Source organism: Pseudonaja textilis, chromosome Z (genome assembly GCF_049901715.1).
Source record: "Pseudonaja textilis isolate UNSWEBS1 chromosome Z, rPseTex1.2, whole genome shotgun sequence".
NCBI lineage: Eukaryota > Metazoa > Chordata > Lepidosauria > Squamata > Elapidae > Pseudonaja > Pseudonaja textilis.
This window is the reverse complement of record NC_142008.1, coordinates 93,864,098-93,877,679: the sequence shown is the minus strand read 5'-3', so window position 1 is coordinate 93,877,679 and position 13,582 is coordinate 93,864,098. Positions and strand designations below refer to the sequence as shown.

The following is a 13,582-nucleotide window of genomic DNA, read 5'->3' as shown; positions in this document are numbered from 1 at the left end:
CAGTTCGCCACCCAGAGGCTTACAGTAATTGATCGGAATTTATTAATATGGCAAAATTAAAATGTTCCTTATTTGATGAGCAGTAAGTGGATAAACAGATCAATAAAGACATTCAATCTCATTATGCTGTTCCCGGAGGTGGATGTTATGCAATATAGAGCCAAGTCACAGTAAAGTGGTTATGATTCTCAATCCTAGAGAACATCCTGTCCTATCTGTCCACTTGCTATTCTAACAAGTCAGCTAATCCTTCTTCCCTTTCTGCTTGCATGCTGATTGGCACAATCTTGAGCCAATCAGAGACACCACGACACTCTCCAGGTTGCATGTGTAATGACCTCCCCCTCGCTCCATAGGGGATCTGTATGGCATGCTAGCATCCAACTGAACCATAATTGAAAATAATTAGAGCATGAATGTTTTCCAGCAAAGTATGGATAAACAAAGAGCTATGCAACTTTTAAGAGGCTTTCTTTGCCTGGCTATTCCATGTGTAACATCTGTCTAACATAGGAGCTCTCCTATTGTTCTCTTTGTCTCTGCCCCAGAAGTTCAGATTGAAGAGGCAATTCAATCTTTTCTAATTCAGACAACAAGGCCAACAAGTTCAGTCTGGAAATAAAAATTGGGATTGCTGAATTGTTTAATGTTTCTGTCTCAGTGTCTTGCAAATTAATAACTACTTTATAGGGAATGCCACTTTTAATAGCATTCAGTAATTGAGACTAAGGATAGATAACTACCATGGACAGAAATTGCACTAAATTCAGTAAAAATGCTGCAGCAGAAGTCTATAGAACGAAGTTATAAATATGCTTTTAATTTCTTACTTTCCTGTTCCATCTTCATGGAAGGAGATAGTTTGCATGCTGCAAATATATGCTGCTTGTTACATAATTTGAGATTATGCTGTTTCAATAACAACGTAAACAGACAATTTATTATGGCCTTACTTTATCTGACCAATTTGTATGGACCAACCTCCCAGAATTCCACAGCCAGCTTGAATATCGCTCAGAACTCTGGGAGTAGAAGTCCACAAGAAACCCAAGCTATGGGAAGGCTGATTTACTATACACCTGGCTTCCCCAACCAAGTGTCCTTCCTGTTGGAAACTCAAAGAATTCCAGCCAGCATGATAAATCTCATTACATTGCAGGAGCACCAGTTTGGGGAAGGCAGCTTTAAATCATCTTTGGAATTCCTCCTATACAGCAATAAGAGGCATGATCTTACAAGGCTCTTGAAAGAAGTAATTATTTAAACATCACCTAAACCTCTGCCATTCTTTAAAATGCCACTTAAGGAAGTGATTATCGAAGAACACTATTTTATTAAACATTCCATCAATACCTGGGAGAAATATATATTTAGTTGAAACCTTAAGTCAGTAAAATGAAGTCACGTCTCGGGACAGAATTAGGCATTTAGCATTCTTTCTCAAAACTTCAAAAACTGACAATTCAGGTAGTCCTCAACTGACAACAGGTCATTTAGTGATTGTTTAAAATTATAACAGCACTGAAAAAATGTGATTTATTATTGTTTTTCACACTTATGACTGTTACAGTATCCCTCTAGTCATGTAGTCAAAATTCAGACACTTGTCAACTGCCTCATATTTATGATGGTTGCAGTGTCCCAGGGTCATGTGATCATCTTTTGCAAACTTCTGACTGTTGTTGTTCGCCAGCAGCCGGTGTGGACAGAAGCGGAATCGGACAGCAAAGACAAAAGGGAATCAGTCAGGGAATCTGATGAGGATTTGGATGAAATCCTGCATGAGATGGGGCCAGGACCATCTGAAAGTGGGGTGCTGCCTTCAGAGTCTGGCAGCAGTGAAGCAGAGGACCCAGGGGAGCCTGTTCCCAGTGCGCTTGTGTGCAGAGCTGCTAGAAGGCAAGAGCAGCTGGAGCAGAAGCGGCAACTTGGGAGTAAGGCTGGGAGGTGATTGCCCCTCCCATAAGGGATAAAAGTCACTCCTCTATGACGGAGAGCTTTGCAGGAAGCAAAGCAGTTCAGCTCTGTGTTCTGGTTGGTTTTTTCCTAGGGTTTTGGGTTGGTTTATGTAAGCCTAAATAGGACTTCTGTTTCTTGGCAGCATCGACAGTACTGAAAAGCATGTTCTTATCAGGAGGAACTGTGTATAATGAGTTTTGGCTGGGAATGCAAGTAATTCCCAGCATCGCATTAAAAAAAGGTTTTACTTTTAAATTCAGTTTGTATTTTATTAACTTTGACGAAGCCTGGGTCAGAACACTGACAAGCAAAGTCAATGGAGAAGCCAGGTTCACTTTATAACCGTATGACTAACAACACTTAGCAATAAAAAAAATGGGGCTCAATTGTGATCGTAAGTTGAGAATTACCTAATGGTATGTGAGAATGGCCTTGGGAAACAGACTAGACAAAGGTCAGACAAGAGACAGCTGAGCCCACAAAAGGAATGGACATGTGGCAAACATCTCAGAAGTTTCTTAGTTTCTTGAACTATAAAGTTGAGGGGGAAAGACACTTGCAAGAATTTGTTAATTATAATTTTATAATAAAGAGTGAGTTGGTACTCCTGTATATGCTTCTTGACTGGACTAGAAGGCCCTAAGCAAACCAAAGCATTTTTAGTTCAAATTTACAGTGACCTGTGAGAAAATGACCCTGTATTTGATAGCAGTAAAGCTATCTCAAATGAATCTTTCTCAAATGAGTTTATCACAACAATTTATGAATAGTTCATAGATACTTCAGTAAGATGAACTTTTAAAATTCTTTACTCTGATTACATTCACTGCAAATGAGATAAGGGCATCTGTCAGGAAGCACATGAGAGCTGGTGATATATTGCCAATCACTTTTTATAGACAGTTAATCCAAATCTTAGCATCAGATTTCTTGGACACAAAATTTTGTACTGAGAGAAAAAAAAGCTGCAAAAGATGTAACTGATGGGATGTTGACTTTAGTTTGGTGGACATTTCTGATTAGCCTTTTGAATGCATTGTTCTCCAGATTTGCTGATCTAAATTTCCCAATACCGTGTTATGCCATGTAATCAAAAACATATGCCGCATTACCAAAAAAATATCTATAGGCATTATTAGACCTTGTAATGCCTTGTATTAGGCATCCATGAAAAATAAATTAAATTGATAGCATTTTTTGCATTCTTCACTACAGAAATAACTAAAACAGCTCCCCCAAAACAAAAGTAATCTGTTTTAAGGCCATTTCATTAACCTATAATTAAAATGAGATAGCAAAAGCATTCATTTATAACCCTGTGATAATAGTTAAACAAAATTAAGATGGCTCTATGGGATTTCTGCTTTTGATGATCAAAGAACATTGCAGTAACCTGCTTAACAAGAAAGAAAACTGAGAGAAGCAAGTATGTGAGTAACTATGTTTGAATCTGGTGAGCAGCTGTTTTTAACAATCTATTTTCCTCTTTTACTCCAGAGGTGATTACTGATAAGTAAATGAAAGAAAAGGCTTGCTAGGAGATAGTATCATCTCTGGGTTTATTTGTAAGACAGTTCCACTTGCTCAGTAGACTGTAACCTACCAGAGTATCAAGCCCCAAGGCAGAATCAGTGGTGCCGTGTTCCACATATGAATAGATGGCCAGTTCAGGGACTGACTGCATAATAGTAAGGAAGTCAACCTCCTTTCATAATATTTCTTAAAATGAATTATACAACATACAGTACAGTCTGTAAGAGGATGCTCAGCATTCAATAATATCACCATGTAATATATCAATGAACCATTTCAATTGGAAGGTCAGGAGAGCTTTTAGTTGTATTGCCTGTTATCCTAAAGAAGCAAAGAAACATCTAGGAGCAACTAATACTATGGCAAATAATCAAAAGTTTAACATGTGGATTCATTCCTATGAACTAAAAGCTTCATATTGTACAGCAAATGCAAAAAAGCACACATTGAGTTAGAAAAACTGCAGCAATTTATGTAATGCACATTTTTTAGATTCATTGCAAATATCATTGGGGTCACACATAAATCTCAACCTTTAAAACGGTCAGATTGGAAGAAAATCCACTCAAATTTAAATCAAATTGAAAAATGGCTTCAACCTTGATTGCACTTAAGTTAAAGAGGGAATTCTTGTATAAGACTAGCCCTTTGAACATTTTAATGATTTCTGTGTTTTCATCCTTTCTCAAGTTAGATGAGCACATATGGGGAAAAAAAGACATTAAATTCCCTCTCCCTTTCTAAAAGTAAGTTTTTTTCTCTAAGAGAATTCCTCCAATAATTGCCAAGAAAGTTTAGGATTTTGAATTTACTCAGCTCTTTTTCTAAAATATTTCATCAGAACTTGCCTTATTACTGTGTGGGTAACTTGCTATCAGTAACATAACGTCCTTCTTACACACATACCTACTAACCTAATTTTGGGCTTATTACTTAGGCTTATTTCCAAGATCATTATTTCCCATTTGGATAAGTTAAAAAAACAAAACTTGAAGACAGGTGGTTCATAGAATTTGAATGCAACCGCAGGTGTTTCTTGTACCTGACTAAATAAGGCCCATAAGATTCTGATGTTAGCTTCAGAACAGCTGGAAGGAAACTAACAAACAGCTGTTCTCAAGGTTTTTTTAAAACTACAATTCTCACTATCTTTAACCAATCTTATGCAGGTGTGATTAAAACAACTGGTTTGGGAGTTAGATTTTCCAACTAAACAGATTGGATTTTTTAATCATATCCATGGCAAACAAAGTAAATATTACTGCCTTGAAATTAAACTGATAGAGAAAGTAGCAATCTGCAGATCTATACACATTAGGCAATCATCAAAACTACAAGGGCAAGTCCACAGAGAAACAAGCTGGCAATCTCCTATAAAAGAAGAAAGGAAGGCAGCCTCACCTAGGTTTTATTCTGCAACTGGGTTACCAGGAACAAACAGAGTTTTGTACTGCAAAGGTAGACCCAAACCTACCTTTCTTTCTGGACCATTCATAGCATTTCTCAGGTCTGGACTGGCATCTCCGGGATTAGACATATTGCAGGCTGGGGGTGATGGAAGTTATAATCTGACACACCTGAATAACTTTGCTAAAAGGAAAATCTCTAGAAGAGTTTTTTCAGACTGCAGCAATTTTAGGATGCATGGATGTCAATTCCCAAAATTCCCCAGACAGCATACTGGCTAGAGAATTTTGGAAACTGCCATCTACACATTGCTGGAAGTTCCATTAGCTGAATTCCACCTACCTTAAACTTACTGAGATTGAAAAACACGAGTCTAGAGTTTGAACCCACCTTCCAAACACTGCACCTCTGTCAAAAGAGAGTTGAGAAAAATAAAAAGGTCTAGACAGACAGCAGCTTTTCCCTACACAGGGAAGGGTCCACGGCAACAGAACCTCTCCCTCTCTTCCCCCCTGCTCCGGGGGTCCCTTCCTCCTGCTTACCCTCCTCCAATTCCTCAGGTAGGATATCCTCACTACCATCCAGATCACTGTTCCCTTCGTCGCAAGTGGCAGGGCTGATCCACAATTCCATTCCGGGAGAGCCGAGAAAAGCCTCTGCCTCGGTGGGCAACATTAACTTTGCAGATTCCACCTTGCGAGAGGTGAAACGGGGAAGCCAAGCAGACGCTATCAGCTTCGTCAGAGAGATGCTGGTCTTGCGCAGCTCAGAAATCCTCACTTTCCTCCAGCGCGCTAATTTGCATTGCAGGCTTTCCTTGCCCTACCAGCACTCTAATTACGTTTAGAGAATCTGAGGTCCACCTGTTTGGGAAGAATCCATTTTTCGGAGTAAGATGGGGGGGATGGGGAGTTGCTGAAAATCTGATCCCGCAAAGGTCAATTAAAAGAGAGGAAACGTTGAAGATAGAAAGATCTTATAGGAGAAGTGAAGGCTAGGATTGGATACTAGAGCTGAAATGGAAATAGTAAAGGTGTTTTGTGGGCGAGGAAGTAAAGCTGAGCCTCCTCCTATTGTTATGTAGCACGATGGTCCATCCCAGCTCCAGCTTTCTGCAGTATTTTTGAATGGGAGGGTGGGCTGGTGTGACTTCAGCCATTTCTTAAACGCTCTCTTCTTAAGGTTAAATCTGGAGAATTAGCATTTCTTTTTGAAAAAACTGACTAGCATGGATTGTTCACATAGTAACTTGGGGAAAAATTGGGAAGTATTGGAAGCCAAATGTTAATTACTATGCCTTTACCAATGAATGAAAGGTGTCAAAATTCCCTTGAGGGGTAAATGTGGGTTGGTATGTTTTTAAGCAAACCAAAAAAATACAAAAAACTCATAATGTTTCTGCAATCCTATAGCTTCTAGCAATTAAGAGATTTCAGGCAATATGAAAAATGTTTAAAAACAGCTGAAAATAAATGGATTTTAACAATGGAATGAGTTAATGAAAAGAGCTTTTATTAACAAAAGACAATGTTTGCCATTTACAGGACATGCCAGGTTTTGAGAGGGCTATAAATAATTGGAAGACACTGGTAAGATCTTTTGGACCTAGTAGACAAAGCATAATGTAAAATAGCAGGGACCAAAAACCCTTATCGATGCAGTCGTCTAATGGCTAAAGTCCAATCCATCATGAACTTCAAATCAATTTAATCAAACTTACTCATTTTAAGAAAAGCCCAGGTGACCTTTGTAAGAACTGAATCTCTAAAACAGTATCTTTTACTACAGATGTCTAACTTTAATTTGGATTTTATGATTTATTGTAGATTGCTGTATACTAACAACAACAACAAAAACAAATAACCAGAGGTTTGTTTCTCATCCTCCTGCCTTGAATATCCCACCCAAAGCCCATTCTCTTCAGCTTTGGTTTCTTGTTTGCACAACTACACTACTTTTGGGTTAGAGACTCTCTGCAAGAGACTCTGAAATATATGAGACTGATTACAATCCTGAGATATATTGTTGTTGCTTTAGAAATAATAGTGCTGCATAGCTGTCAGCTCTATGAAGTAGACCAAACTAAGAAACGAATACCATGTAGGTCAGGATTACTTTTTTTGTAAACAGCTATAGTAATAGAATTGTGCTCTGAACTATAAAGAGGCTTGTGTGAGATATTTTCTGAAATTGTCTTGTTTCACCTTTTTGATCCAAATTTCTTCCTCTTGCCCTTGGTGGCAATTTCTTCTGACCGCTACAATAGCTAAGGAGAGAAGCTAAAACAAGACAATAATCCTCATCTAAAAGTAAGCTATCCCTACTGGACTTTGATGTTACTTTGAGTTGCCAAACTGCAAAAGTACCTCACCCAAATTGCTGCTAATCTCAAAATCTGCTAAAGCAGGGCTGTCCAACTCGCGGCCCGTGGGCCAGATGCATCATGCGCTGGCCATGCCCATGCCAAGTTTAGCGAAGGGGAAGTTGCGACACGACATGTGATGACGTAATTTTGAAACCCTATACCAGGGGTGTCCAACCTTGGCAACTTTAAGACATGTGGACTTCAACTCCCAGAATTCCTCAGCCAGCAAAGCTGGCTGAGGAATTCTGGGAGTTGAAGTCCACAAGTCTTAAAGTTGCCAAGGTTGGACACCCCTGCCCTATACTAAAGCTTATAACCAGCAAGGCAGTGGTGAGAGTAGACGAATTTCAAATCAATGTGATTTTTTGACACTGAAGGAATGTTGAATAACATTTGACCTATTCAAAGACTGAAAAACCCATGTCCTTCTATTCAAAATTCAAATTCCTTCCCAATCATGCCCACTAATATTACATTATTTAGTTCTATCCAGTTACTGACTTGAAATTTTGCTGGCTGAAAGGTCAAAGTAATGGATGGGGTTCTACTTTAATTTTGACTTCGTAGCACTCCAAGAGACATGGCTGATTACAAATAAGGAAAAAAATTCAGTTCTCATGCTTTGAATTTAGATCCTTTTCTATTCCTTCAAGGAAATATAATACTAAAAGGCAAGGAGGACAGACTACATTTGCCAAGATAGAGCTAAGCTGGCAAGAACAGGGATCACCTCTGGTCTTTGGAGGTGACTTTCCCCATTATTTAGCTGTACAATTTCATATAAATTTTCTAAAATAGTTCTACTGAACATATATCTATCACCACACATGTCTTCCCACTTTCTTCTAATATCCCAAAGCTACTGCCAGGGTGGGTACCTCTTTAGAAGATTTTGTACACCTCAGTGTTGTTTCTAAAGATTATCTTATAAATGTTCCATCCTGGCTCTCTGTCCTAAAAGAAATATCTCAGGCTCAGGATTGGTTTTCTTGATATATAAATGTAATCTTCCATACTTAAGAAGGAAGAGAACCTACTTTAATGTATCCATTTAAATATTATCCAGGAAACTATAGCAGTGTTAGATTACATATATGTTGCATGAAACAAGACTGGGCTTGTTCAGACATCCAAGCTCACATGAGGGAAGATAGCGATGATGACCAAACATACTCCATTTCTAAGGCAAATCTGATCCCAGTTATGCTTCATAAGAGGCTTCTGAAGTAAGGTGGAATAGAAAGCTCAATTGGGCTTGGGTTGATGCTAAGATTATGTCCATCTTTTTGAATTTAGGTAAAGGTAAAGGTTCTCCTCACACATACATGCTAGTTGTTTCCAGTTCTAGGGGGCAGTGCTCATCTCCGTTACAAAGCCAAAAAACCAACACTGTCCGAAGACACCTCCGTGGACATGTGGCCGGCATGACTATGCGCACGGAATGCTGTGACCTTCCCACCAAAGTGGTCCATATTTTTCTACTTGCATTTTTACATGCTTTCAAACTGCTAGGTTGGCAAAAGCTGGGACAAGTAACGGGAGCTCACTCCATTACGCGGTGCTAGGGATTCAAACTGCTGAACTGCGGACTTTTCTGATGGACAAGCTCAGCATTTTAGCCACTGAGCCGCTGCGTTCCTTTTTTTTCAATTTTTTTGAACTTAGAACATACCTACACTTGGACAAACTCAATTTCCTCTTCTATCCAAGGTGCAGATAAAAGTCCGAGCCAATACCCTAATTTGTATTTTTTCCTGAAAACTTTTTAATCATAAACTTCAAGTCAGAAGCTAACAGCAAGTAAATTCAAATTTGTTTGATTCTGTTCACATACCAAAAAGTTAATGATGGCAGCAATGTGTCAGGCCTATTGACACCCTAAGATGAAAAAAAAAATCTAAAATTTAAAAATAAGGTGTAATTACAAGAAATTAGTAGCTTGAAATTGTGGCTAAAATGTATGCAAAACACCTTTTGAACAAGTACTGTAGAAAAGTAGATAATGGAAAAAAAATCTCGTAGGTGAGAAACAAGCTGCATTTAGGCTGGAATATTGGAAAATCTCCCCAGGATTTTCAACAAACAACACATCAGTGTATACTTTAAATCCAGGAACACATTAAGACAGAAACTTGTCTACCCCAAGGACAAAACACACAGGTATGAACAGAACAATGCAGTCCATACAGTGCTGTGCAGCAAGGCATGTGCAGACTTGTACATTGGGAAACAAAACCACCATTCCGCAAATGTATGGCACAACCAACTCACCAGGAGAGGATTCAGGAATCCATCTACACCTGAAAGACAAGCGCCACTCCCTTAAAGACAACAAGGCTCACATTCTGGACAAAGAAGATCATTGGTTTGAAGGAGGAGTCAAATAGATTGCCTGTGTTAAAATTGAACAGCCCTCTCTCAACAAAGAGGGAAGGATACAACCCCACCTATTTCCTATTTACAATGCAGTCTTTTCATCAATTCCAAGATGGTTCGACACTCATTTGCACGCTGATTCAGGTCACTCTGGGGACACAAATTACACAGATTAGTCCCCAGATGGTTTCAAGACCTTCAGAGTATTAATGGCTGGCTAACTGAGAAGAGTATTGTTATATATTTACATATATGCCCTGATTGGTTGGTCCGAGGCGGTGGGAAATTGAAGAGCTATCACTGGTTGCAGCTGGGGCAGCCTGGGGGTAAAAAAAGGAGCTGCCACGGCTGCTGTTCTTTGTTCTGAACGATGTAATTAAGAAGCTTAAATGGTCAGAGCCTTCCGCCCACGATCTAACACTGGCGACGAAGGTGGGATCCTGAGAGAAGAGGGAGTGAGACAATGTGCCTAGCTAACTGGACAAAGAACTCAACATGGCCGGGAACAATATGCCACCCACACCAACCTAATGACCGAGGACTGGGAGTCCTACGTCAATCGTTTCCAGATGTTCCTAGAGAGCAGCGACCTGGTAAATATTACGGAACAGAGGAAAAGAGCAGCTTTCCTCATGCATTGTGATTCCACTATGGTCAAGATGGCTAAAGCCCTCGCAGCCCCAAGTGATGTAAAGACGCTGGCATGGGCACATCTAGAATGAATTCTGAGGGCACATTACACTCCCCCTGTGTCAGCCTGGTCAAAAGACACAAGTTCTACCAGCGAGACCAGAAGGAAGGAGAAAGCATAAACGATTTTGTCACTAATCTGAGGGACATTGCCAGGGCATGTGAATTCCTGAATGTGGTTGAGGCAATGAGGGATCGTGTAGTCCTGGGATTTAGAGACCTGACCTTATAGAGCAGGCTCCTAACAAAACCAAAAATAACACTAAAAGAGGCCATCAAGGAAGCAGCCACAGTAGAGCGTCACAGAAGTCTGCCGCAGCTATGAGAAAAATGAATAAGAATCCACAACTCCCCCTTCACACACACACCCCAAAAGACACTGCCGCCATTCACCATGAGGACCTCAAATCCAGGTCAGGGTCAACAGATGATGAAGAAAAGAATCAACTCCACCCTGAGTGGCACCAGAAAAACCGAGAAAGAAAGCAGAAGGAATTTTGGTGTATGGGTTGTGAAGGAAATCACCCTAGATCGGAATGCCAGTTCCGAGATGCTATTTGCCAACGCTGCGAGTGAAGGAGGCACATCGCAAGAGCATGCCGAGCATTCAAGCCGAACGACCGAAGACCAAGACAAAGTACACCCCCAAGTACTAGAGAAAATCAAACTGAAACCCATGGGGGTCAAAACAGCAGGAATCGATGGAACCATGAGCTGAGCACAGAGAAGTGAAACACACCAAACGGTAACCGTGGGCCACTCCAGTATACCAAGCACTAAGAAAGTACATGTTCACATCACAATAGAAGGTGAACCATGTAAAATGGAAGTGGATTCTGGGTCTCTTCTATCAATGGTATCGTGGGATACAATCAAAAGAATAATTCCCCAACTGACAAAAATGCAACTAAAGAAACAAAAAATAATCCTAAAAGACTATCAAGGGAACAAGATTCCAGTCATTGGCATTAGAGAATTCAGAGTATCCTTCCAAAATTACTCTGGAATCCTGCCTTTAACATGGTCGACCAGGACCGGCCAAGTTTGCTGGGGCTCGGGTGGTTCAAGCCATTGGGAATTGAATTCACGGGCATACACAGCATCACGGATAGTGAGTGGGAGGACCAACTGATAGAAGAATTCCAGGATGTCTTTGATGGAAAATTAGGCAAGTACTTGGGGTCCCTTATTTCTTTTAATTTGCACCCAAATGTTGCCCTGATCAGGCTAAAAGCAAGGCAAGTTCCCTTCACACTTAAACCAAAAATAGATGAGCAGTTAGACAAGCTCATTTTCCAAGGGATTCTAGAACTCATAGATCATGCGAAGTGGGAAACCCCAATAACGCCTATAAAGCCAGATGGATCTTTGCACATCTGTGTGGACTACCGCACAACCCTGAACCAGGCTTTACAGCAGAGCACGTACCCCATTCCAGTGGTGCAGCACCTTTTGCACTCCTTGGGGCAGGGAAATTTTTTCACAAAGTTAGATCTCGCACAAGTCTACCAGCAATTACCAGCAGATGCTGAAACAGCAGAAGCACAGACAATTGTGACTCACAGAGGGGCTTTTAAATGTAACTGTTTGAAATTTGGGGTGAGTGTTGCCCCAGGACTATTCCAGAGCCTCATGGAACACTTACTGCACAGACTAAAGGGGATAGTGCCTTGTTTTGATGATGTCCTCAGCCGAGAACAAAGAGCAATTACAAGATCGCTTAAGGGAAGTTCTCAACTGTTTCAAGGAGGTGGGGCTTAAAGTAGAAAAAGAAAAATGGGGTTTTCAATAGACAAAGATGGCATCCACCCCAAGGCAGTAAAACCAAAGCAATCAGGGATACCCCCAGACCAAAGAATAAAACTAAATTACAAGCTTTCCTGGTACTAATTATCTTTTACCATATATTCTTACCACAGAAGGCAACTGTAGTGGAACCACTCCACAGACTGCTTGACAAGAAAGCAGCCTGGGTTTGGGGAAATAAAGAAGAGGCAGCGTTCAAAGAAATAAAGAACTTAATTACATCAGAACGCCTATTGATTCAATACAATGAAACTTTACCGATAATAGTAACTTACGATGCATCACCATTTGGGGTGGGTGTGGTACTCAGCCACCTTTTGCCAAATGGAAAGGAAGCCCCAATAGCATTTTATTCAAAGACATTATCCAAACCTGAATGAAATTATAGCCAACTAGACAAGGAAGTGTTAGTTGCGGTCACCGGAATCAAGCGATTCCATGAATACATATATGGATGGAACTTCACATTGATCATTGACCACAAACCCCTTTTGGGCATCATCACAGGGGATAGAGCCACCCCAAACATCGTGTCCCCCAGAATGACCCATTGGATAGAATTCTTATCTGCAAATGATTACAACTTGATCCACAGACCAGGAAAAGAGATTGATCATGCAGATGCATTAAGCAGATGTCCCCTACCCATTGAGGAGGAGAGGCAATAATTCCAACTGAGCAGCTCGGAAACCAACCTTGACTGAGCTGCGCAGGTCTGGTCGCACCCATAAGAGTCCCGTCTACTTGCGTGATTACATACAGTAGGTGAAACAAGATTGGGTGAGCTGGACCAGGTGGGGAGGGGTGTTAGATATTTACATATATGCCCTGATTGGTTGGTCCATGGCGGGAGGAATTGAAGAGCTGTCACTGGTTGCAGCTGCGGCAGCCTGGGGGTAGAAAAGGAGCTGCCAGGGCTGCTGTTCTTTGTTCTGAACGACGTAATAAAGAATTTAAATAGTCAGAGGCTCCCATGTATTCTCTCACCCATGATTTAACAAGTATAAATCCTATCCACTCCCCAACCTGTTAGTTAGAAATGAAGCTCCTTAGATGAGAAATGTCTTCAAGAAAAATCAAAGTCCACCTGCTGTTTGGAGAAAAAGCATCTTTGGGACAACCATGACCTGAATGATTGAGAATCTCCATAAACATTTAGACCAAAGCACTCTACAATAGATAATTGTTTTATACCATCTCATAACAAAACAATTAACTAATGGCAAGAAACTTGTTTACCACTTTTGTAGATCATAGTGCACTCTTCAAACAAACCCTCTTTGTGGAAAAAATTGGCCAACTTAAATACGGAATCCAGATTCTTACTTATGGTTAAGACCCACTACTTAAACACCCATTTGAAAGTCTGTGCAAGTGTAAATGGTTCTCCAAGAGTATAATCACCCATAATGGTATTGCATAGGATTGTATCCTAGCCCCAATGCT

The 13,582-nt window shown here is 40.4% G+C and overlaps 1 protein-coding gene across 15 annotated transcripts in view; it reads right to left on the bottom strand.

The window, feature by feature from the left end:
* HAP1 (huntingtin associated protein 1) overlaps window positions 1-13,582 on the bottom strand; it is a 96,394-nt gene that overhangs the window by 32,613 nt on the left and 50,199 nt on the right. For 3 of the 15 annotated variants that reach the window (XM_087916465.1, XM_087916468.1, XM_087916466.1), the window contains exon 1: window positions 5,442-5,788. The exons of 4 other annotated variants lie outside the window; for them this stretch is intronic. In XM_087916465.1, the coding sequence (XP_087772591.1) occupies window positions 5,442-5,574 (133 nt within the window). In that variant the 5' untranslated portion in view covers window positions 5,575-5,788. Of the gene's footprint in view, window positions 1-5,241; window positions 5,308-5,441; window positions 5,791-13,582 lie in introns of those variants that run through there. 8 more of the 15 variants (XM_087916474.1, XM_087916475.1, XM_087916467.1 and 5 more) reach the window with 6 other exon arrangements.